Source organism: Carica papaya, chromosome 4, assembly GCF_054855325.1.
Source record: "Carica papaya isolate Zhongbai chromosome 4, ASM5485532v1, whole genome shotgun sequence".
Taxonomy (NCBI): Eukaryota; Viridiplantae; Streptophyta; class Magnoliopsida; order Brassicales; family Caricaceae; genus Carica; species Carica papaya.
Window position 1 is genome coordinate 2,898,103 of NC_142312.1, and position 23,839 is coordinate 2,921,941.

General features: G+C 33.8%; 4 protein-coding genes and 1 non-coding gene across 6 annotated transcripts; 4 read left to right on the plus strand and 1 right to left on the minus strand.

The window, feature by feature from the left end:
- The first annotated feature begins 5,050 nt into the window (after positions 1 to 5,050).
- LOC110822247 (ARM repeat superfamily protein) lies at positions 5,051 to 10,432 on the plus strand. The gene is made up of 6 exons (XM_088217337.1): positions 5,051 to 5,676; positions 6,139 to 6,203; positions 6,798 to 6,983; positions 7,382 to 7,489; positions 8,163 to 9,256; positions 9,396 to 10,432. The coding sequence occupies exons 2-6, from the start codon at positions 6,156 to 6,158 to the stop codon at positions 10,195 to 10,197; spliced, it is 2,238 nt and encodes a 745-aa protein (XP_088073463.1). The 5' UTR covers positions 5,051 to 5,676; positions 6,139 to 6,155; the 3' UTR covers positions 10,198 to 10,432.
- Positions 10,433 to 12,358: 1,926 nt separating this feature from the next.
- Positions 12,359 to 12,432, plus strand: TRNAN-GUU (transfer RNA asparagine (anticodon GUU)). The gene has a single exon. It is a non-coding gene; the product is annotated as a tRNA-Asn (tRNA).
- Positions 12,433 to 13,545: 1,113 nt separating this feature from the next.
- On the plus strand, positions 13,546 to 16,382 carry HBI1 (basic helix-loop-helix (bHLH) DNA-binding superfamily protein). The gene is made up of 6 exons (XM_022052156.2): positions 13,546 to 14,346; positions 14,683 to 14,880; positions 15,051 to 15,185; positions 15,306 to 15,491; positions 15,591 to 15,692; positions 15,929 to 16,382. Exons 1-5 carry the CDS (start codon positions 13,912 to 13,914, stop codon positions 15,666 to 15,668), a joined length of 1,032 nt encoding a protein of 343 aa, XP_021907848.1. The 5' UTR covers positions 13,546 to 13,911; the 3' UTR covers positions 15,669 to 15,692; positions 15,929 to 16,382.
- A 467-nt stretch (positions 16,383 to 16,849) lies between these two features.
- APC10 (anaphase promoting complex 10) lies at positions 16,850 to 19,598 on the plus strand. Of its 2 annotated transcripts, none has more exons than XM_088217339.1 (6): positions 16,850 to 17,213; positions 17,316 to 17,376; positions 17,473 to 17,565; positions 17,774 to 17,841; positions 19,018 to 19,122; positions 19,252 to 19,598. In XM_088217339.1, exons 1-6 carry the CDS (start codon positions 17,035 to 17,037, stop codon positions 19,319 to 19,321), a joined length of 576 nt encoding a protein of 191 aa, XP_088073465.1. In that variant the 5' UTR covers positions 16,850 to 17,034; the 3' UTR covers positions 19,322 to 19,598. The 2 variants fall into 2 exon arrangements, with proteins under 2 accessions (XP_088073465.1, XP_021908396.2); XM_022052704.2 differs by having other exon boundaries at positions 16,853 to 17,213; positions 17,771 to 17,841.
- A 473-nt stretch (positions 19,599 to 20,071) lies between these two features.
- Positions 20,072 to 23,032, minus strand: TLP2 (tubby like protein 2). Its single transcript, XM_088217338.1, has 5 exons — positions 22,643 to 23,032; positions 21,789 to 22,157; positions 21,575 to 21,662; positions 21,045 to 21,174; positions 20,072 to 20,967 (listed from the first exon to the last, which is right to left on the minus strand). The coding sequence occupies exons 2-5, from the start codon at positions 22,113 to 22,115 to the stop codon at positions 20,292 to 20,294; spliced, it is 1,221 nt and encodes a 406-aa protein (XP_088073464.1). The 5' UTR covers positions 22,116 to 22,157; positions 22,643 to 23,032; the 3' UTR covers positions 20,072 to 20,291.
- Between the last annotated feature and the right edge of the window lie 807 nt (positions 23,033 to 23,839).

Here is a 23,839-nt window from a genome sequence, read left to right on the forward strand (position 1 = left end):
CAAAAACATATTCACTCTTAAACGAGTTAGTACGGTAAGTAATATATGAATATTTGTAATTTAATATTACATAATAGGTACAGCTGAAGAATCATATACAAATAGTGGCAATATGAAGATGTTTGTTGCATAATGCTTTCTTTATTTATGAACATTGGAGTTTGGTGCACCATGGTGAATTAGATTTGATCCACCAGGTATTTCTCTATTAACTTCCATGTCATCCATCTGACTTAGTGCTTCATGATGAATAAGATCTAATCCACTAAGTGTTTTTCTATTGATTTTAAATTTTGATTCTTAAAAAATATATATGAAAGATCTGAATATGATTTTTTAGTTGACTTTATACATCTTTCTATATTATGCAGTTGATTTGATAAACCATAGTGGATTAGATTTGATCTATTAGGTGCTTCTCATTATCCTATATCATGCATCTGACCAAGTGCATCATGATGAATAGTGTCTGATTCGCTAGATATTTTTCTATCGATTTTAAACTTTGATTCTTGAAAAATATATGAACGATCTGGATTTGATTCTTTAGTCAAAATTGTACTTGTCTTCATATCATACAGTCGATCTAACATATCATGGTGAATTGGATTCGATCCAACATGTGTTTTTTTATTAATTTTCATGTCATGTACTTGGTCTAATGCATTATGTTGAATATGATATGATCCAAAGAATGTTTTTCTATTGATTTCAAATTTATCTTCTTGAAAAATATATGTTTGATATGGATTTAATTCTTCAGTTAGATTTAAATTTATCTTTATATTATGCAGTTGATATAACATACCGTGGTGAATTAGATTCGATCTACCAAGTATTTCTCTATTAATTTCTATGTCATGCATATGATCAAATGTATCGTGGTAAATAGGATCTAATCCACCCAATATTTTTTTATCAATTTTAAATTTTGATTCTTAAAAAATATATGGATGATTTGGATTTAATTTTCCAATCAAGTTTATACAATTTCGGATTATCTTTGAAATAATTTTATAAATTTTATAAAATTTGTTTGTAAAATATAGAGTTTTTCCAATTGAAATATGTTAAAATTTTATTTAAAACAACAAAAATTTAAAAGTACAAAAAAAATTGTGTAATTGAATAGGAATAATTCAAACATCTTAATTATTCTTTATTTTATGTTTGAACATCTGTACTATATGTATTTCTCAAGATACATAATACATGTTATTCTTTATATTTATATTTATATGTGGGACGTAAAATTATTATGTAGGGGAGGATGGATCATATTCATGTAATAAAGTTATGTATATATGATAATACATGTGCACACATAAATTTTGTACAGTAGGACAATTAATGTGTGGTACAACAACATGCCAAATGAATTAAAGTTTGTGGGGCCTGCTTTTTTTTTTTTTTTTCGTTTCTCCCAACTTCGTCTCAATTATATCACCTACCAATGAGTTATTATTATTTTTAAGAAATTAAACATTACATATCAATCCCTGTCACTTTATAATATATTAATAAATTAAAATTTTTATATTTTTGAGAATTTTTTTTTTACTATTAATAAAAATCAACATTCCAAATAATTTCATATAAAATTAGAATAATATATTTTAAATTTATCAAGTTTGATGAAAATTTAAAATTTATTAATAGAATTCTATATAAAGTTTTGTGTTTGGTGAATTTTTATAATATTTTAATAAAATTTATTGTAACATTCTGGGTTCAAGATAATTAGCCTTGTGATAGTAAATTATTTTTAAAAAAATAATAATAATAGTTATAATAAAATAATAATAATAAAGAAAACATGTATTTTGAATACTTTTAAAACAAATTTCAAGAATTATAGCCAATTTATAAAATATAGGAGAGCTCACTCAAAAGAAAACTTAGAAAATCGAGACTATTTTGTAAATTAAAGGAAACGGGCCACGTAGGATGACTACATCAGCAGCACGACGAATCAGGGTGCGCCGTGTGACAATCGTGTCAGCAAGCATCTCCATGCGAGAAGCCACCTTGGCGATCTATGTACCTGAGAGATCAAACAACTAGAATTCATTCCTGCTTGCACGAATAGTCAAATCACAATCTCGCTTGAATTCGAATGAACAGCTCTGAATGCCCACGTGATGGAGCCAACAGTCACATGATCAATGACTCATATTCACAGGGTTGATCGATCAAACAGTCCGAAATGCACACGGGAAGAAAATTCGGGATGCCCTAAATAGCTTGATCGAGAGGCGGACGACTCTCGTTGTTTCACGCAGACCCACACGAACGACCTAGATAAAAGGGGGAAATGTATTTAAACCTCTTTTCAGTCGGTCTCTCAAATCCTAGCCGCTAGGTCCACCGGAGAAGAAGAAGCTGGGGGCACTTAGAGGGAGCTCAGACACTGGAAGAGCGACGAAGCCTAGTTGCGTCACCATGCCGAAGGCCAAACCAACGCCAATAAGGTCAAAATTTCTTCTTTTTATTCTATAAAACACTTTCTATCCATGTTTTAAGCTAATTCCCACCATAACCCTGCTAGTTTCAATGTAATTAAGGGAGAGCAGCGTCAAGAAAGAGGAACCAGATGGTGGAGCTCGGTGGCCCTGCCATGCCGGAACTATGAATCGACCTGGTGAGTCTTCTCTGCTCCTTTTCACCGCCCTTTACACGTGTTCCCACATCATTTTGATGTATGTTTCTTAATTTTACCAAAAATTTCAAGAAATTTGAGAGTCGAGAGTCGCCGCGGACTGTAGTTGAAGATGATATTCTAACCTTCGACCCAGTGTAAGAATTAATAGATAATAAAAAAGTAATTATATATTGTTCTGTGAATTCCTAATAATTAAATAAAAGTTGTCGATGGAGCCGGTTAAACGATTATTTATGTTGGCCACTAGCTTTATCTTATGCTATCTATTTATTATTTTTGCCTCAATTCTTATCTTATGATATTTATTATTTTATTTTTCGTTTTTATTTGCTTATTTTTTTATTTTGTAGTCGCGTACTTTTCTTCTGTTGGTCTAACCTATTTTCGTCCTTATCTCGCCATGTCCATTTATAACTATTGTATCACTTATCATCTTAAATTGTTTGTATTTGTTTCATTTTGTTTTCACTCCATGCTGTTTATTTATTATATTCTTCTTATTTATCGTATCGTGCCTTATTAATTTCGTCATGATCTATTTATTTCATTTTGTTGTTCACGCTATTGCATATAGAAGATCTGATCCTATCATGATATTTTACTTCATTTTTATTTATGTTTTTTTATTTTCTTAATAGGTTTCGAAACATGAATTTTATATTCTAGTATTAATTGAAGCACAGGTCTTACGTTGGTCAAATACAATAAAAAATATGCATGCTTAAATCGATAAAAATAACCTATTGGGTATTATAGGAGAGAGTATACGGACTTAGTGTATGGGGTAAACCTTACTGTAGATGTATCCTTAGTCGTACGTGGTTGAGAAGTCCCATACCGAACGGGATTGGGAGTAATTAATTTTACTCATACTCGACTGGATATTGAGACGGTTTTTAAATCGTGACGCCTATTATCGAATTGGATACAGTTTTTAAAACGTACAAGAGATATAATCTTTAAACCTTCAATTCTCCTGCAAAATAAAAATTATAGTGTTATTATATTAATATGACAAGGCTAAGTGCTCTAAATATTTGATAGTGATTTAAATTTTTACATTTATACAATATTTTAATTGAATTAAGAAATATTTTATTCAAACTTTATTTTAATATAATAATAATTCGACTAATATGTATAAATATAATCATATTTGACGGGAACAATATTAATTCATAAATATTACTCTAACTGTATACAAAATTTTAATAAAATAATATTTTTAATATTTGTAATCTTTTATTTATAGTAATTATAAATTTATAAATAAATTATAAAAAAATTATGTAGTGGCTGACGCGACAAAAGATACTCTCTATTTTTGGCCGGGCCTCAAGTAAACCATTTGACGCCGGTCATACGCTTCAATTTTTATTTTAATTTTTAATTTTTTCTTTTTCTCTTTTTTCATTTTATATTTCATTTATTTAATTTAATAATATTATTGTTCTCTTAATTATGTCAAACCCAATTAAAAGAAAACAAAAGATAAACTAAAGGTTGAGAGTCAAAAGTACACGACAAGTAAAAATCAACCAAACACAATATGAACCATATTTTTCTATGCTAAAAATTTTACTTCTACAACTAAAAAAATTTAATACTTAATTATTTTTTATTATTATCATTATTATTTCTTTAATAATGTCTTGCTATGACCTTTAGAGCAATCAGCCATTTAAAAAACATATAGTTATGTACTTGTATGAAAATAATTATTCTAAAAAACTAATATTTACTATATTTAAAAATAAAATAAATAATTAATTAAGTGTGTTAAGGAAAAAGTTATAAGTTAATATATAAAAGGGTATTTTCCTATTTTTTGAAAATTTATTTACAATTTTATACAAATTTAAAGAAATAATTTTAATTTATTTTATTTAAAAGTTGTGGTTCGGGTTTTAGTTTAAGAAATTCATAAATATAAAATTTATTTAAAAAAAAAAAAAAAGAATTTAGAAACTCAAATTTTGATTTAAAATACAATCTAATATAATTTAGTTCAAAATTTAAGACGTCTTATCCAAAATGTATTAATTAGCGTCAAATTGGTAGGGAATCCCATTCAAAGGAAAAAAATCCAGTGGAGAATCAGTTGACTTTTTCTCCAAATGGAATCAGTCATTCAATATAGACTGCGCCAAAGCCTGTTTAATTAAAGCTACCGTCAGTGATAATGTCAGTGGTCATCAACCCATCCGACCTTTTAATAACTGTTTTTCACGGTTCGATTTGGATTATCGCCGACGTGGGGCCCGTTCAGAGAGATCCTTTCGTGGAAATCGACGGTGAATGTTCGTCACAGTCGTCACAGTCCCGTCACGAAATTCTGATGACTGTTTCACCGCTTTGACAAAATTTACGCGACCTTGTAAATTGCCATTTCCTTCTTGTTTCGAAAATTAAATGGAATGAAAGTAGTCCCTTCTGTTGTGATAAAATAGAGACTTGACTGGTATTTCTTCTATTGTTTTTTATTTTCTGTAAAACTTCACTTTCGTTAACCAGCCATTTATCTCCTTCATTGAACTCTCGACGAAGTTTTGGCTGCTGGATTTCCTTTGCTTTCTTTTCCTTTTCTGTTTTATCTCTGTGTCTGCGGTTCTTTTTAGATTGAATTTTATTATATGAGCAAGAACGTTATGCACTGGGGTTTTGAATACTCTTCGTGCAAAAGACTTTGTTTCAGCCGACGGTTCCTATTCACCTTGTTTGTATACGGGAGAGCTGCACGGGAAGTTCTTTGAAGATCTGAAGTTTCACGTACTTGAGAAGGTTATTTAACTTATTTTCTTGGGCTTTAGAACTGTGTCACGCCTGATTTGTGCAGTGAGCGTTTCTTGCCTTCCGATGGCTCAGAAGATACAGCGAACTGGTATTTTTGAAATATAATATCTGATTATTTTGCTTATTTGGAGTTCGGCTGGTGAAGTGCCGTTACTTCAGGGGAAGCTGCTTCACTTGAATTTTGAAGAGTAACTTTTGCCTTGTGATATCCGTACTACCTGGTAGAGTTTTTCTTTTTCGCGTCAATTACGATTATGATGAATGAAACTTGTAGAAGTACTTTTCGTCATGAATTAGAATTGTTTGATTGATATGTCGCCTACTGTTAGCTTTTGGATACTCTTAACACCTGTAATTCAAAGGCAGCACGAAATTGATAACAGACGTTGTTGGTTCTTCGAGTTCCTTTAAATGAAATGCAATTATGCTCATTTTTTAGATGTTTATCAAGTTTCTATGAGAATACATAGTTGAACCTTTTTTGGTGCTCAATCTGCAATATCTGCTATTTTGGTTGTCAATCATTTTGATTCTTCAGTAATACTTCACGTGTTATCTAAAATTCTCGCTATGATAACTTTATCATATTCCTAAGTAGTTTATTTATTGCTTGAATTGGGGTGCTATAGTTAGGCAAAATTTGCATCAGACTGTTTATATTGCTAACAGAGGTGATGATTCAGGATATACTCTTTTTTGAATGGGGACTGATGCTGCTGAAGCAGTAGAGACTCTTCCTTCCTTCAAGGTATAGATGTTTCAGTGAAAGTCTCTTTGTTATGACCCTCTTGTGATTGTTTCTTTATGTGTGGTCATGTTATATTGTGATAGTAGCATTTTGACTTTTACTGACTACTTAATGTATCATGAGGAGCGGTAGTTTATGCCAATTACATTTTTATGTTACCCACGAGTAACCATGTCTTGAACAGATGTACAAGTTAATTATTTAAAATCACATCATTTATCACGTAGGTAAAGCTATTCTTGCACTTCAGATAAGATTTTGCTGGAGAAAACTAAAAATTAAAAGAGAATGCTTCATCTACAATGCTGTTTGGGTGATTCTAGTTGATTGAATCCAAGAAAAGGAAATATAGACTATTGAGAGATACTTGCTATATCTCATTCAGTGTCGTAGAACTGAAAATAGAAAGCTGTATCCTTGCTTTCTTTCTAAATTCTTTTGAGAAAAAATAAAAAGATGGCAGAAGGTTTGCCTGTCAAATTCTAACGGGATCATAGTCAATGATGTTTTAGTTCAAATCTAGTTCTTGGACAGATGTTTTCAATAATTTATTTCAGTTACCTAGATCAGATTCATGAATTATGTCAATTGCAGGTGCATTGTGCAATGTGCACAGAACTTATGAAGTTAGTGGACAGAATCATAGAGATATTTCCAGATCTAGAAGCAGCTCGACCTCGGTGTTCCTTGGGGATACAGTCACTATGCTCGCTTAACAGTGCCCTTGAGAAAGCAAAGCTTCTCCTTCAGCACTGTAGAGAGTCTAGTAAACTCTATCTGGTGTGTTCTCTTACGTAATTAATTAAGTTTCTTTAGTGATTAACACTGCGTAGGCTCCAGAGACCATATCAAGTTGCTATTTCCAAGATCGTTCATGTCGTGAACCGATTATTATTGCATGGATGATTGTTGGCATGAAATATCTTTTCAAGGAAAGAACTGTTTTTTAAGTTTATTTATTGCAGTGTACCTTTTAACATATGATGTATGGAGTGATTTCCTGTTTCCATTACAGTTGATTTCAATTTTTTCTTCTCTTTGGACATTTTATTGCTATATGGAATCTGATAAAACGTGCAGTCCGTTATTATTAATTTTACTGTTTGTCAAAATAACCTCCTTATGGTCTATAGATATACCTGTTCATTTGTAGTTGATAGCTTTCCTATTGCTTTCAGGCCATAACAGGGGATGTGATAGTCTCACGATGTCGGAGATCAAGGAACTTATTGGAAGACAGTCTAAGACAAATTCAAAATATGGTCCCAGTGATGTTGGCTTTTGAGGTTTGTCAAACCATAAATCCTTTTATCCTTTCACTGTTCTCATTCTACTTCACGCTCCCCTCCAATATATCCCCAGTTACGCTGGCTTTCCTAGGTTTGTCAAATCCTCCCTCTTCCCAGGATGGACTGCTAACAACGTATACATATTGTTTTCTTGTACATTTAATCTCAACCTTCCATTTTTCTTTGTTCTGTTTCCCTGTTTTTAGCCACCCAGCATAATTAGTGCTACCTTTTTGTGCTGTTATTCCATAGTTTGCACTATCAACACTTTGGATTTTTGAGTTTTTTCATCCCCTTAGGGTGTTGATGTGACATTTTTTGTTTGGTTATTGCCCGCATCCAAAGATTGGATGTATTTGTAGTAGACTGAAACAGATCTTTCCCTGTTCGCCTGCTTTCAGTCCAATTATAACTAAAACTTCCCTTTACAGTCTTTTGATCTGTTTGTCGATAATAAGCATGTTCTTGAGAAACTGTAAATCCTGTTAATGCTGGGTACATTGAGTGGCAATATTGGATTCTTTGTGATTGGGATACTTTTTATGTAAAAACAAGGTTGGGATTGACATTAAGTGCGCAAGTTATCTTTTCCTATACAATTTTTGTCAGTTTCTCCAATTCTCCTCTTTTTCCAAGTCTTTGCAGCATTCACATGAAATCTTATTTGCAGATTTCTCATATTATTGATGATCTTGGGGCTGCAATATTTGTCCTGGATTCATCCGAAGAGGAGGCTGGGAAAGTTGTGCGGGAATTGATTCAGAAAGATACTTCTGCATCAGATTCAATTAAATATTCTGAAATTGGAGCTCTTAAATTTGCAGCATCAAGGCTTCAAATTACGACCCCAAAGGCAATCTTAATAGAGAAAAGATCTATAAGGAAGCTGCTGGATAAAGTAGGTGATAGTGATCCAGTGAGAAAGAAGATCCTGCGATACCTTCTGCATCTGTTGAAGATGCATGGAAACTTAATCATTGGAGAGAAAACTGAGAATTCTTTCTTTCAGCATGAAGAACCAATTGCATTTAGGAGCTCCAGTAAGGATTCTGTTGAAATGGAATCTCGTAGAGGAGATGGACAATGTAATTATCAGCTTGATGAATTAAGTAAAGCTATACCTCCTGAGGAATTTATGTGTCCTATATCTTTGAAATTAATGTGTGATCCTGTTGTCATTGCTTCTGGGCAAACATTTGATAGGATGTCGATAAAGAGGTGGTTTGATGAAGGTAATGTTATATGTCCAAAAACTAAAATGAAACTGGTCCATCTATCAATGACCCCTAATACAGCAATGAAGGATCTAATATCAAAATGGTGTTTCAAGTACAGAATAGCTATTGATAACCCAAGTATGCAACCAGAAGCCTTTCACTCGCTGGAAAATTCTTCCTCTTCCATTGCTAGTTTTGGGAGTTCCATGAATGATCTCAGGCTTCCAGTGGATAACAGCAACATCTCAGTTGGATCTCTAGATACCAGTTGTTCAGAGATCTCAGAAGCTTATGTTACAAACACGTCAAGCGACATAACTTCTGTCTGTCTGTCTAGACTGGCTGATTTTTGCTGGGAATCGCAATGCAAAGTGGTAAAAGACCTCATAAGTCACATGAAATATGATGATCAAGCTTTTCATTATATGTCTGCTGAGGATTTTGTTGAGCCACTGATTAAGTTTTTGGAGAATGCACATGATCGATGTGATGTAGAATCTGGGAAAACTGGATTGCAGTTACTACTGGAAATTGTGAACAAAAACAGGTAAAATATTTTGTGTTCACTATTGCCAGTGACACTGGCGCATATATTATAGAAATTTTATATGAACTTGGCAGTTATTTGGTTGACCTGATTTTCTGTCATTTTTTGGTGTATATTAATGCTAGTTGTCGTCATGCAGAATGTGGATGGAATACTTGCCAGAAGATGCATTTAGCCTATTGACATTGTTTCTTCATTCAGAATTAATGGAAGAGGCTCTTGATGTGATGGAAGTGTTGTCTGCCCTCCCATATTGTCAATCTAAAATTGTTTCATCTGGTGCTCATGCTTCCATTATAGAAATCCTTGATTCCCAGATGAGAGGTCTCCAAGAACAGGCCACTAAGATATTGCAAAACCTGTCCTCAACGAGTGATATTTGTTCCCAGTTGATCTCTTTGGGATGCATCCCTAAGTTGGTTCCTTTCTTACTTGATAGCACTCTTGCAAGACATAGCATAAGCATATTGAGAAACTTGAGCAATTTAGAAGAGGGCAGGGTGTCTATTATTGAAACTGATGGATGTCTCACATCTATTGCTGAACTGCTTGGAAGTGGCAGCAATGAGGAACAAGAACATGCAGTGGCTGTTCTCCTTTCATTGTGCTCTCAGCGGGTTCAATATTGTCAGTTGGTCATGGATGAGGGTATCATCCCTGCTCTAGTTCTTACATCTGTTAATGGAAGTGAGAAAGGGAAGGTGACTGCATTAGAATTGCTCCGGTTACTAAGAGATATCAGATACATTAATGAAGAAAAAAGCTTTGGATCTGATTGTTCTGTTGTTGAAGATGCTACTAACCTCTTTGTGAAAAAGAAGTCATCTTCTAAGGCATTGAGGTTTTTGAGGACAAAGTTTTCCGTTTTCTCCAAAACCAGTTCTCAGAGAAGTGAAGGCAAATCTTCAGATGGCTCCTATTGCAGTGAATCTGTCTGGTAAGGTTTGTAGTCTCCCCAGAACTGGCTCCTCTTTTAGCTGCCATGCAGTATATATTAGATAGATGTAGTTAGATTTTGATTCGTTTTTACTCTAATTCCCTGATGTAGCTACTCATAAATTTGATTACTTCGTAAAATGTATCTCCTGCAATTTACTGGCTGTATATATATATATACTCAGACACGAATGTACAGTTATAATAGAGGAAGTACTCGGGCTTGAGTTTTTTCCCCTATTCCCTATCATCCCCCACCAAAGAGCCCCCAGAAATTCTTCAATGCTAAGCTGCTTAGGATTTAGACATTCACTTGGCGGGTTCAATTTCTACAGAGCGTTTTTTAGGAACTGCAGTAGTATATCGTAAGTGTCACAACTAGTTCAGTGTCCTTCAAACGTCCTTATAACTTCTCTTGAGTCTATATTAGGAGGTAGTAACATTTTGTAAGCGCTACATAATATTGCATATTACTCATCAAATAACTCTCTGGTGTTAAGTGACTGCTACACAAAACTATATATATATATTTTTCTATTAGTGCTGGTAAATTCATAAGTGAGTTTATGAATTTATTCTTTATTCAATCAGAGATGAAAGAAGATAACTCGTTCGCATACATTTATGAAGAAAAAAAAAATTCGGTTGCCATTGTTATTGTTCAGTAGGCAGATATAGGGTTGGCGGGGAACACTAGAGCCAATCAGTTGGTAAAGGAGTGAGTTTTCGAGGCCAAAGCCTCTGAAGACACTCCCATATGAGTGGGTGCAGATACTCCCAATACTTCCAACTCAATGTTTCCTACCACACCGTCATTTATTCTCATGCCCATTCTTCTAAAACTAACTTATGTTTATCAATTATCAATATGCATACACATATATATATATATATATGTATGCATGTATACACATCTATGTTTCATCAATTGAGGCTATTCTCTTATCAAATCTAATGCCATTTTGTCCCATTTGAACTTGAATTTTTATCTCCACTTTGGTGCATATGTATATATATATATATATATATATATATATATATCCAACAAGTGGATCATAAGTAATTTAGATTATCAAATCTTCCTTGGTTAGCTAGATATTCACTTTGTTTTATCCAGCCATATTGGAGAAATTGTTAGTTAAAACGTTTTATCCGTTATGACTATCCAAAGTTAAAAAAATCTATTTATCCTGAAATATTTTATTCTTTACAAATTATTAATAATAATTTTTTCAATAATAATCGTCATATTTCAGATAATTCAGTGTTATATTTTATTATTTGAATCTAATTGATTAGTAGTAACTAATGAACATTCTTAATTTTTTCTTATCTTCCTGTCTTGTCTTATTATTCTCATTACCAAATCTAATGAAAGTATTCGAATTTTTTAGATACGTAAAATTAATTACTGTTTGAATGTTGTTTTTATTTATATTTCTGAGTTCTAGATTCTTCAATATCTTGAAAAGCTCAACAGTAACTCAAGTTACGATATAAAATTGTCTTCAAGCAAATTTGAGTACCACCAAATCTATTCCATGAAGTTCAAAGATTTCCTTTTAGCAGAATTTGAACACTAAATATATATGTCTGTGTTTTTTTTTTTTTTTTTTTTTTCTTTCCCGGTTATCATGACAATTGTGATCATAAAGAAATTTGGGGTATGAGATGAGAAATGAAGGGAGAGTGATAGGATTTGCTCGGGGCTGTCTAAACTTGGCACTTACTGTCGGTGGGTCAGCCATACATACATATAATCCATTTAAGTAGCGATACATATATTCCTCAACATGGAGAACTAAGTGTCTCTTGGTACTCGTGCCTTCATATTTTTTTTCTTTTATAATATTCAGCCTCCCAAACGTTCCCCATAAAAAAGAATTTGTATTCCAGCTCATTCAGGAAGTACATATCGTAGCAGTGATGGTAGTTCACACTAATCATCTTCCTCGTGAAAATTGAATAAGCCATTGACAAGTTTTAGGGTGCAAATAAATCTCATTTTTGATCTAGTCTTGGCGGTAGGCACTGGTTTTATTTTGGAGTGAATATGATTATTTCTGTCATGGGTTAATATGAATTTGGCTAATTGCAGTTTTTATATGTCATACTAAAAATTATAGAATGTATTTCCTAGATACTTAATACGCCAAGTATCAGTTAGCTGGAGTAGCTCAGTTGGTTAGAGCGTGTGGCTGTTAACCACAAGGTCGAAGGTTCAAGCCCTTCCTCTAGCGGGGTTAGGCATTATTTATTGTAACTTATTTTTCCAATAAGCTATTTAAGAACGTTTTGATTTTTTTTTTTTAAAAAAAATTTATTAAATTTCTAAGAGTTCTTTCTATTGTACCTTATTTTTTCACTAACAATAGTTTCATAAATTTTTTGGCAACTTTTTAAATTTTTTTGACATGTTTAATAAATAACTAAAACCTTATGACCTTGCTTCATAATTTTTATTTTAAACAACTTATAAATTCTCTAAAAACTACATGACTAAAGAAAATATAAAATTATAGCTTATATCCACTAAAAAAGCTCATTAAGCAAATAGTTAAAGAACTAACTTATAAGTCATATTTTTAAAAAATATTTTAAATCATATAAATTCTTACAACAATTTATTCTTATTTAAAATTATCATTATTTTTTTATTAATAGAGTGAAGTAAATTTTTAATAAATTAAATCAGATTCAATCGTAAATAAAATTTTAAAAGAATTTATGTTAGGTTAACACAAATTTAAGATTAGATTCAATCAATTTTATTTGACATAAATATTTAATTAATTTTTTAATATTTAAAATAAGTTTAATATATAATTTTAGATTTATAAATATTTTTTATTAAATTAAAACGAGATTATATGTAAAATTTATATTTGACTAAGATTAGTCAATATAAAATAAAATTTAATAGACTAATTTGACATACTAATTTTAGAAAATCAAAATTTAACACGATTAATATAACTATTAGATCATATTACTTGTGTTGTGTAAAATTTACCTTATATCAAGTTAGATATAATGATAATTTAAACTTAAGTTTAAATATAAATAAAATATTTTAAAGAATAATTTCGAAAAGAATTAACACTTTTATATACTAGGAGTATTTTTAATATTTTAATTAACTTATAAAGATTTTCATTTTCCAATCATATCCTATTTTTCTTGATACATACATACATACATACATATATATATATTGGTAATGTTTTTTCATTGATTTGATGGTTAATTATCAAAGGTTGAGCCCACTAATAACCCATTATTCTCACCTTTTGTCACCATCAAGTGACCAACCCAACCCTCAATCTTCTTTAGCCTCTCTCCTTCGTTATTTCCTCGGCAAACCTCCAAACTCCACAAAACCTAACCCCTTCAAAACCCTCTAAACCCCCGTTCCGTTCAACCCCCTTCTCCTCTCCGTTTCCCGTTCAACGGACACATTCACATGGCAGTTATGTCACTTGGGGACCATTTGCCCACCACATTCCTTTTGGCTCTCCCTCTATTAATTATCTCTTCCAAGATTGGATCTTCATGGTTATCTCAAACTCGCCATTGAAGCTCTCTAAGATCACCACACTCATCATCTCAAACCTCCGTAGTTACTAGCTTCACCCATTTAACCCTTTCTTTGCTTCTTCTTCTTCTTCTTCTTCTTCCTCTTTCAAATCCCACTTCAAGCAGAGCTTAGTTTTGACAAGATGTTGCAGGGTTTAATCTCGCCGGAGAGCTTCGCCGGAAATGGTGCGGTTGACCTGATGGTGCAAGAAAGGTTGAAGTGGCAGCGGCAACAACAACCGCAGCCGGCGACTGATGTTGTGGGTTCTCAACTGAGTTCGATTGAATTCTCCTCTGCGCCTCAGTTTCATGGTTTGCTCGAGAATGTCGCTGGCGGGAGACTGTTTGTTCAGCCGAAAAGACAGGAAGCTTTTCTGGGTAGTTATGAGTTGCCGAAATTCGGCAAGTTTTCAGTGGTGGGAACGGATTTGGTTGGTGGCAGGGTGGATTTTCCGGCGTCTGATTGCCGTGTAGAGGCAGCAGACATGGCGATGGTGATGAAGAAAGAGGAAGAGAAAGTTGAAGGCGAAGCTTTTGGCTCAACTGAGGAACAGAAGTTTAACAAGAGAAAAACAGAGGTGCCTGATCTCACTTTACCACTAATTGCTCTGTTTGTTTGTTTGTTTTTTTTTTTTTTTAACAAAAAAAAAAGGACTCTGTTTTTCAAGAATTGATTATATAAGAAAATTTCATAATTTTACATTATTAATTTCTAAATTCATGCAAATTTTAATGGATTAAATAATGTACAACTGTTAATAAAAGATTTAATCAATTCTTTATATCCTAATAACAGTAAATTTTAGCACAAGGACTTAATCATGGTAATCTCAATTGGGTATGGTAATTATTATCTCTTTGGTGAATTTCAGGTATATATTTCATTTCATGTTTATTTTATTTTGTGCTTACAGGGTGTTGGAAGAGAGGAATATAAAGAGAAAAGAATTAAAACAGAGGTGGAAACAGAGTCCAGCTTCAAAGCTAAAAGCAGTACAGACACAGAAACTTCAAAGCAAAATTCCACAACTTCCCAGGCTCAGAAACCAGACTACATTCATGTCCGGGCTCGTCGTGGCCAGGCCACGGACAGCCATAGCTTAGCCGAAAGAGTAAGTTAACGAAAACTCTCAATTTCAATTAACTCGAGTGTATCAGAAATCTTGTAAAAAGTAACAGTAATCGCGATACATATAATAGTGAGAAACCTAAATTTAGAGGTACCGTGCTATTGTGAAAAGTGGACATGTTATAACAAATACTTCTGTTTCATGGTGTGCAGGCTAGAAGAGAAAAGATCAGCAAGAAGATGAAATGCCTGCAAGATTTAGTTCCTGGCTGCAATCGAATCACCGGAAAAGCTGGAATGCTTGACGAAATCATCAACTATGTTCAGTCTCTTCAAAGACAAGTTGAGGTAACACAAAAAACTTCCATTACTCATTACATATATGTCGTTTCGATTGTTCATTTGATTACTTTTTGAGTATCGAAACCTAAAAAGTTGGAGTTCCATCTCTCTGTCTTATTATTTCAGTTCTTGTCTATGAAACTTGCTGCTTTAAACCCAAGTGTCGAGTTCAATCCATCGCAACAATGCACCGCGAATTGTATGCTAGATGTATCGATGGATTTCATTTCTGCTCAAACACCACCTCTCGAGAGCACGAGCTCTTCGGTTTCTCTTCTGAAATTATGTCCTGATTCTTTAAGCAAAATCTGTGTAATTATTCTTTCTCAACTTTCAGAGTTTATATTTCAATTCGTATAACTTCATTATAGAATCTAACGTGATTAAATGGTTACATAATTTATATTGCAGCAAGCTCAGTCCTTTTCCACTTGGGATAATATTGATGCACAAGCCCTTCTCAATTTGTACAATTTTGGTTTTAACTGAAGATGACGTCTCTAATATTCACAGGTAACTTTCCTTCTTCTTGTAACTGAGGGCTAATTATTTGTACCCTTTTTTTCTCCACCTTAAAATGATAAACGTAGTTCGATGTATCGAGAAGAAAAAAAAAATTCTATTCACATCCGACAATAAAAGTTTTACAGACTGTTTAACTTCAACTTATAACACGATACGGAAAAGCTAATTGAGAGTTAAAAAGTATTAAATTATGAAATAAAAGAATTTATCATTTATTTTTGCAGGAATCGATGACTTCGGACTCTGTCACGAGCAACAACGTGATCTTGCCGGAACCGGAACCAAACTTGTACGGGGGAATTAATTTCTAGGGCTTTCGAGGGATCTACTGATAAAACGATAGAAACATATTGTACATAGAATGGAAAATTCTAAAGATTTCAGGGCAAGATTGTTCGTAAGAGACAGAGTCATGTTCTATAGCTTTCAAACTGTAACGGTACTAGAGTAGGTACTTATTGTGTATGTATATATATATGTGTGTGTGTATATGTATATGAGTTGTATAGAAGAAAAAAGATAGAGGATGAGGACCACACCATTAAGATGATGAAAATAACGTTTGTAAGAGAAGAAGAAGAAAGGAGAAAGAAAAGACGAAGGTGGTGATGTCCTCTCTCTCTTCCTCAATTATTTCTATTTTGATTTTTCAATTTTTAATTATTATTCCATCTTAAATTAATTTTTCATTTTAATTTAAACTTAATTCATTTTTAGTCTTCACATATATATATATATTTTTTTATACACATATATAAATTTTAAATTTAAGATATATTTTTATGCACCTTGGTAAAAATACCCATCTTATATTAATTAAACTTATGAGTTATAAACAAGTTAAAAAATAATTTTAATTTGTATAAGGTCAATAAATATGTTGCTCTTACAAGACATGCAAATATATAATAATATTTTGTTTTATTTTTTACTATAAATATTTATATTGTTATCAACAATTAATTTAACAAAAATATATATAATTATTATGCAAAAATTTGTTATAATTGTTGAATATGGTTATATTTTTGTAATTTGATTTAAAATATAATATAATATTCTTGTTTAAAAAAAAAAGAAATTAGTAAAGTAATTTAATTATTTTTTATTTTTCCGAAAAAGAAATTAGTAAATCACTTGGCCTGGTATCGGTAAAGCTTCTTTCTTTTTATCGAGAAAAAGAGAGCGAAAATCTTTATGGAAGGAAAAACGCTCAAATCAAATATAGGGTTTTGTTCTGCATAATGTAACAGAGGTTTTAGGGTTCAGATTCGAATTAGGGCATTTTAATCTTGTCTCGCTGTTTCGAGATAATCTCAGAGAGAGATAAATGGCGACGGAGTCATCCGAATCAGAAGAGGAAGGGAAAATCAGAGGAGGAAATGAGACGCTGATTGTGGATGACAATCTGAGAGAGATGGGGAAGAAAGCTGCCTGGAGTGTTAGCTCTTGCAAGCCCGGCAATGGCGTCTCCTCTCTCCGTGATGACAATCTCGATACCTATTGGCAGTTACTCCAAAAACCCACCACTTGATCTCTATACTCAGCTCTCTCTCTCTCTCTCTCCCGCTCTCTAAAATCCCGAATTTTGTTTTCTGTTTTCAATTCCAGATCAGATGGTGCGCAGCCGCATTTAGTTAATATCCAGTTCCAGAAGAAAGTTAAGCTACAAGTTCGGTATTATGGATTCTTTCGCCTTTGAAGTAATCATTTTCGGCTGTTATGTTTATTGTGGATGAAAATTTGGGCTTTTTTTGTTTGGTTGAAGTTAGTTGTCCTATATGTTGATTTCAAGCTTGATGAGAGCTATACTCCAAGTAAGATCTCCATTCGAGCTGGCGATGGCTTCCACAACATGAAGGTATGTAACTTGGCTTTGAGTTCTGAGAGTAGATATCATTGGTAGCAAATTCTGATGTTTTCTGCAATTGGAATAGACATCATTGGAGCTGATGTTTTCTGAGATGTCTGTGTGTTTCTGACTTCTGATATTCTTATCATTTTTTTCCTGTTGAAGTCAATTTGAGTAATGTACATGGCTCTGCTTTTTTTGCCAATGATTTCAGGAGATCAAAGCTGTGGAGCTTGTGAAGCCAACAGGTTGGGTTTATATATCCTTGTCTGGAAATGATCCTAGGTATGAGCTAAGACATTATCTCAGTGCATTGCTGTTTTCCATTTTCTTTCAAATATTTGTTAATTCATCTTCCATTCTGGTACTTTTCATTGGATTTGTTCTATGATTGGTAGAAGAATCAATAGATGCGTAAAAATATAAAAGTTATGCTATTTTTTAGTAGTTGGTCCAAGCTACACATATTTTCGACTTGGAAAAGTTTGTGTGCCTCCCTTTATGAATTTAGAGCATCAAGTTGTGTGCTTGGTTTGCATGTTTCATATTGGAGTCCCAAAATGTTCTCATAGAAGTTCAGTACTCAATTACCAAGGTGTCTTGGCTTGTTTGGTATTCTTGGCCTCTGCTAAGGTGGGAGCAATGGTTCAACTCCTTGAGGGCTTTGTGCACCTTTCAATCGGTTCTTGAAAAAGAAAGAATCCACGGTTCAATCATGTCTTCTTTTTCCTTTTTTTTTTTTGGGGGGACTGGAGAGGGGGAAGGGCAAGGGATTAACTAATACTATAATCTTGGTGGTGGCTGGAAATGCAAAATCCTATATGAAATCTCAAACAGATTTCCTGTTTAACATTGTCTATAGTTTATGGTTTTTATAATGATCAGTCAAGAACTTTGGTTTTTCCTTTTGAGATTGTCCATTGCATATTGATTGTGGGGTTAACTACTAGTAATACTATTGGTGGTTGCAACTGAAAATGCAAACTCCTATATAATATTTGAACAATATTTTCCAATTGACTGTCTTTTGCATTGTCTATGCTAAGAATAATCGATCAATAAAGACTTTGGTTTTCTTTTTCCTAATGTCCTTGCTATGATAACCAATATGATTATATTGTTTGATATACCCAAAATACATGGCACATATTTAGACATTGATGACAAGGAATGTGTAAGTTAATGGCTAAAGTTACTCCTGGAAATGGATTAATCTGTGACTAAAATGAGATCTTTAGGTTGCCTATTTGTTTTTTTCGTTTTTTCTTATTGAGAAGAAAGATAATTCATCAAAAGGCCCCTTCCTCCTGGCTGTTTGGGTGTTTCTTAGTAACAGAGAAACTAGCACTTCGCTTGAGAAGTGTTTGATTGGCTGTTAAGACATTTTTTTCTCCTTAAATTGTCTGATACCTTGTGTTTCTATCTGCTTTCCAACTAATATCTAACCTAGAGTTTCCTCAGGGAAACTTTTGTCAACACCTTTATGTTGCAAATTGCTGTCTTATCAAATCACCTTAATGGGAGGGATACTCATGTGCGCCAAATCAAAGTTTATGGACCAAGACCGTGAGCTCCCTACATTATTTGCTTTCAATAATGGACATTTTACCCTTAACTCCTTATTTATTTTCTTTTTTCTTGCCAATTTTAAATTGCTTAGTAGCTTTTCTAATTAAAAAAAATGACTAATGACAGGAATCCAATCCCACATCAACAGTTTCAATTTACATCGAGGGAATTCATTACTTACTCATCCATAAGATGAGGCAATGAGAAAACAAAGTGGGAGAAAGGTAAGTATGTCATAGCTTCCCAAACTGGCGGGGTCCGAGGATATTTGATGAGAACAACCAGATGATGGAAGTGCCGGATAAATATGTGGTAAAACAACGGTATAGGCATATATATATATATATGTATATGTATGTTAATATCTTTGTCGAGTCGTGATGTAAAACATATCTGATGTATTTGGTGTTGCACCTTTGATACTAAATATCTTGAATGAATTCACTTATAAAAGTCCTTTAACTTTGTTAGTATTATGGTCCTTTTTCATGTATATTCAGCTGATCTGAGAATTGGTTGTCTAAGTAAGATATCCTACTTCGTTTATTAACAGTCCAATGAATCAGCAAAATCACAATGACTGAATTGTCAAAGGAGATTTTTTTCAAAAAAAAAAAAAAGAAGTGAAAAAACCAAATCTAAAAGGTGAAATTGTAATTTCTCCTTTCACTTTTTTAATGCTTTGCTTCAGAGGAATGATGGTAAATCACATGTAGAAACAGTTAACCTAAGGTGGATTGATGATCCAGATAAGATTTTTGGAATGTCGAGAGGATTTCCTACGAGATACGAAAGGCTAAATAAAACACAGCAATATGAGATGCAATTCATCAGGAAGTAAGAAGGTACTGTCAGTGATGTTGCAGAAGACAAAGGAGTTTCCCTTAAGTTTCAGGCTAGTTAGAAATTCAGTTATCTCAACTAACATCGCTGCAACTACATAAAATTAACTCAACTTTTTCCTTCAAACTTCATTTCAATAGCCAAAATGATGCAATAACATAGAAGTCATACCCCGTCATCGGAGGAACTACTGAATGCACAGTTAAGACTTGGCTCTAAATGGTTTTTCACGAAGTTGCTACGGTGTAGAACATATAAATACTTTCAGAATCAGAAGGAAGCTTCGAGGAAGGTGATTATATCAAAGGTCAGCCAAATTGTTATCATTCACAGGCTGGTTTGGTGTCAAAGCTGCTGAGGCAGATTGCAAATGCTTGGAAGGCAGAGAGAGGATATCGATAATCCATCGTGAAGATGTCTTTCCCAACTTTTCCAAACTGTAAGATTACCCTCTCTTGCTCTTCAGCTGGAACATTTAGTGATGGACCAATTTCTGCTACAAGCTGGAAATTCTTCACTGAAGCCACTGTAACCCTTCCCTTGAAATTAAGACACCAACACTGTAACTGCTCATGCCATCGAGGTGCCTTGTTCTTGAGAACCAGTGGTTGTGATAAGTATGAAGCTACCACTGGCGTCTCTGCACTACTTGGGCATCCACTTTCTATGGCGGGTTCCTTTCCTTTTGACGCAGGTGAGAGAGATAACTGCTCATCTAAGGACTGCGGGAATGAGGCTGGTGTTGGAGCAGTACCACCCTCCTCAATAGAAGAGACCGGAATAGACTCCATTATGCAATGCATTCTTCTTGGTCCTCTAGTTCGGAGAACATTGAGCTCATACGAAATGGTGCTTATGCTGTAATTACATGCAGGTAATTTAGGAGATACTTGCTTCGAATGAAATCTGCGATTTGATCTATTATTGGGATGAATCGCGGCCATTTCACATGGAGGTTGACTGTCATGTATGATGAACTTGGTACCAAAAAAATTAGACCTGACAAAGATGTCACTAATTTGTCAGTAACAAAAGATGAATGAATATAAGTAACAGGTCTGGTGGATAAGACTTACCTCAATTTACCAACATATGTATTGCTGGCTCGCGAAAAATCATCTGCAGCCAAAGATATGACAAAATCCGTGCATGTTGCCCTCCTATTCTTTCTGGCTGCTAGCAACAGTTTGTGGTTCTCATTTTCAGCTGCAAATAGAAGAGAATTAACAACATGGATCCCTCTTAGAGATCACTTGGTACCACTTCATAATGCCTTCAGAACAGTTTTACTTAGCTAAGAAAACATTTAAAGTAGCATTATCCAAAATTAGGTTTCTTCTGGTCAGAACATAAACAATTTTATCTCCTGATTGAAGTTTCTCCAGGTGGCCAAAAACCAACAAACAGATTTTGTAGTGATTCTTGGAGAAGATCATTCAGCAATAGGCCAACAGAAAGAGGGCATATAAATTACCCGGTTAACTAGACCCAATACCAAAGAGTAGAATGCTGGAAACCCAAAAAGTTTTAGAAAATACATTCTTGTTCAATAACGTGTGGATCAATGTTTTCACATACAAAAGCTAAAGAGAAAATGATAACTCACATGGGACCAGTCCATAGTATAAGAAGTACGTCGATGATGAGCTCTCCCTCCTTATAAAACATTGTATGGGAGACTCACGAGGACCCGGCTATTCACAGGCAGAAAATAATCAACAAAGCGATAAGAAGAATTACAGTGACAATAACAACATAAGAACCCTTGACCTGCAAATATATATATATTTATATATGTAACGAAGAAAACAATGGTATACCTGCTTCAATGAGATGGGAAATGTCAACCTCCCACACTGCTCAGGAGTTTTCACAATTTCCTTGATAATCTCCCTCCATGATCTGCAGACAGAAGCGCAAAAGACCACAACAGCCCGGGCAGGCCACGAGGTCTCACTCTCTTCCACCCTCCGGATTATGTCCAAGAGCAATTCAGGCGGCAGATTTGCCCAAGGACTCTGCTGAATGGACTCTGGAGCCGGAGCATGATCCGGAGCAATGTGGGACTTTGCCCGGTTTCGTCGGGAGACACTTCCAATCCCATCTCTTATCTCCCTCAGCTCACGGACAATGCTTTTAAAGGACATCTTTTTACAACATATCAATTCTGAATATCACCCAATCTTCAACTACAAGCATATTTGATCAAAATTTCAGTTACCATGAAGCTAAAATCTTGTCAAGCAAACAGCCAATTTGGAGAAATTTTTAACCGAAGAGAATAGATTCAGCTAAAGTTAGGGTTTCTTTTCTTCACAATCCATTTCTATTGTTCAGCAATTAAACCCCAAGCTGTGATTCTCAAAAGCCTTAAGCTTATGCTCCTACAAGCGTCCAAGAAAATCATTTTCCTTCTCATCTCTCATCAACCCAGGCTCACTCTCTCGTTTACATGCTTGTTATAAAAATAATTTGCACAATAATCATATAAAATTGAAAAAGAAAAGAAAAGATATACCAAATCAAACATCCACCATTGACGACGAACCATTCAACGGAAAATTAACTCAGAAAAGAAAAAAGACAGAACAGAAATACCAGTCATTAAAATGCGTAACACAGATCACCGAAATAGAAAACAAAGGGGAGGAAAAAAACCAACCAACCAACCCACCTCTGTCGAAATCGATCCAGACGAAGACGAACCAGCCCAAACGCAGAATCGCTGTCAACAAAGAGGAAGAAGAAGAAAAGAAACACGACGATGGGAAAGAAGAAGAGGGTCCTTCGACAAGATCCAAAAGGAGATCAAATCGGAGAAACAAAGGCCCGAACGAGCAACAGCGACCATCGCTGTCCTTGTCGGACTCTCTATTTATCTCTCCCTTTTTCCGGTGGCTATCGCGGATCAAGAAAAGAGCCTGCACATCCTTCTTCCACCACTGGCGCCACCGACCATGGTCACAGCCACCACCACAACCACCTTCTGCCTCACCAGCTAGTCACTGCTCCGATATTCCTCTCTCTCTCTCTCTCTCTCTCTCTCTTTCCCTCCCTCCCTCCCCCCCTTAGGACACCAAATCTAAGGTCCCTGTTTTTCTGCTTTTTGATTTTAAATAAAAACGTGAGTGGTTCTATTTTCGTATTAATCCGTTTAAATGGTTATCTTAACGGGATAATTAACTTCATAGTATAATAATAATATTATTATTATTTTCATATTGGGTAATCTTACCGTATTTGCACTCGTACCGATACTAACGCATATCTCACAGCCACGTGGCGAGTAAGCTGATCTGTGCATCAGATATCATAGACACTAGGTTCCGTTTGGAATTTTTTTTTGGGCTTCCGGTCCGGCTCTTTTGTATTTCGCATTTGGACGTTCGAAAATTTAATATTAAAATATCTATTAAATTATGTTTTTGAATAATTTAAATTTTGAGGAAATAATTCTCCAAAACTCGATAGTTATTTAATTTAAATTTTACAAAACTCCAATTGGGTTTTTAAATTAAATATTCCAACTTTGTAGGTTTTTTAGTAAAATTTTAAGTGGATATTTTAGTATTTTAATGAAAAATGTAAAAATACTGCCCATAATAATTTAAAAAAAAAAGTTTTAAATTCTTTCCATCTAACAGTTTTTATAAGAGAAATAAATAATTTGAGACTCGAATTAACATTTTTTTAAAAAAAATATATATGTATAAAAATATTAACGTAAAATATACTTTGCTATATGGGATGTAAAATATAAATTTTTTATATAAAAATAAAATGATAATATATTGAGATGAATCTCATCGTGGTATTACCAACCATGTAAAGAGCCCATCTAAGATGAGTGGTGGTGGCGCGTGACAAGAGT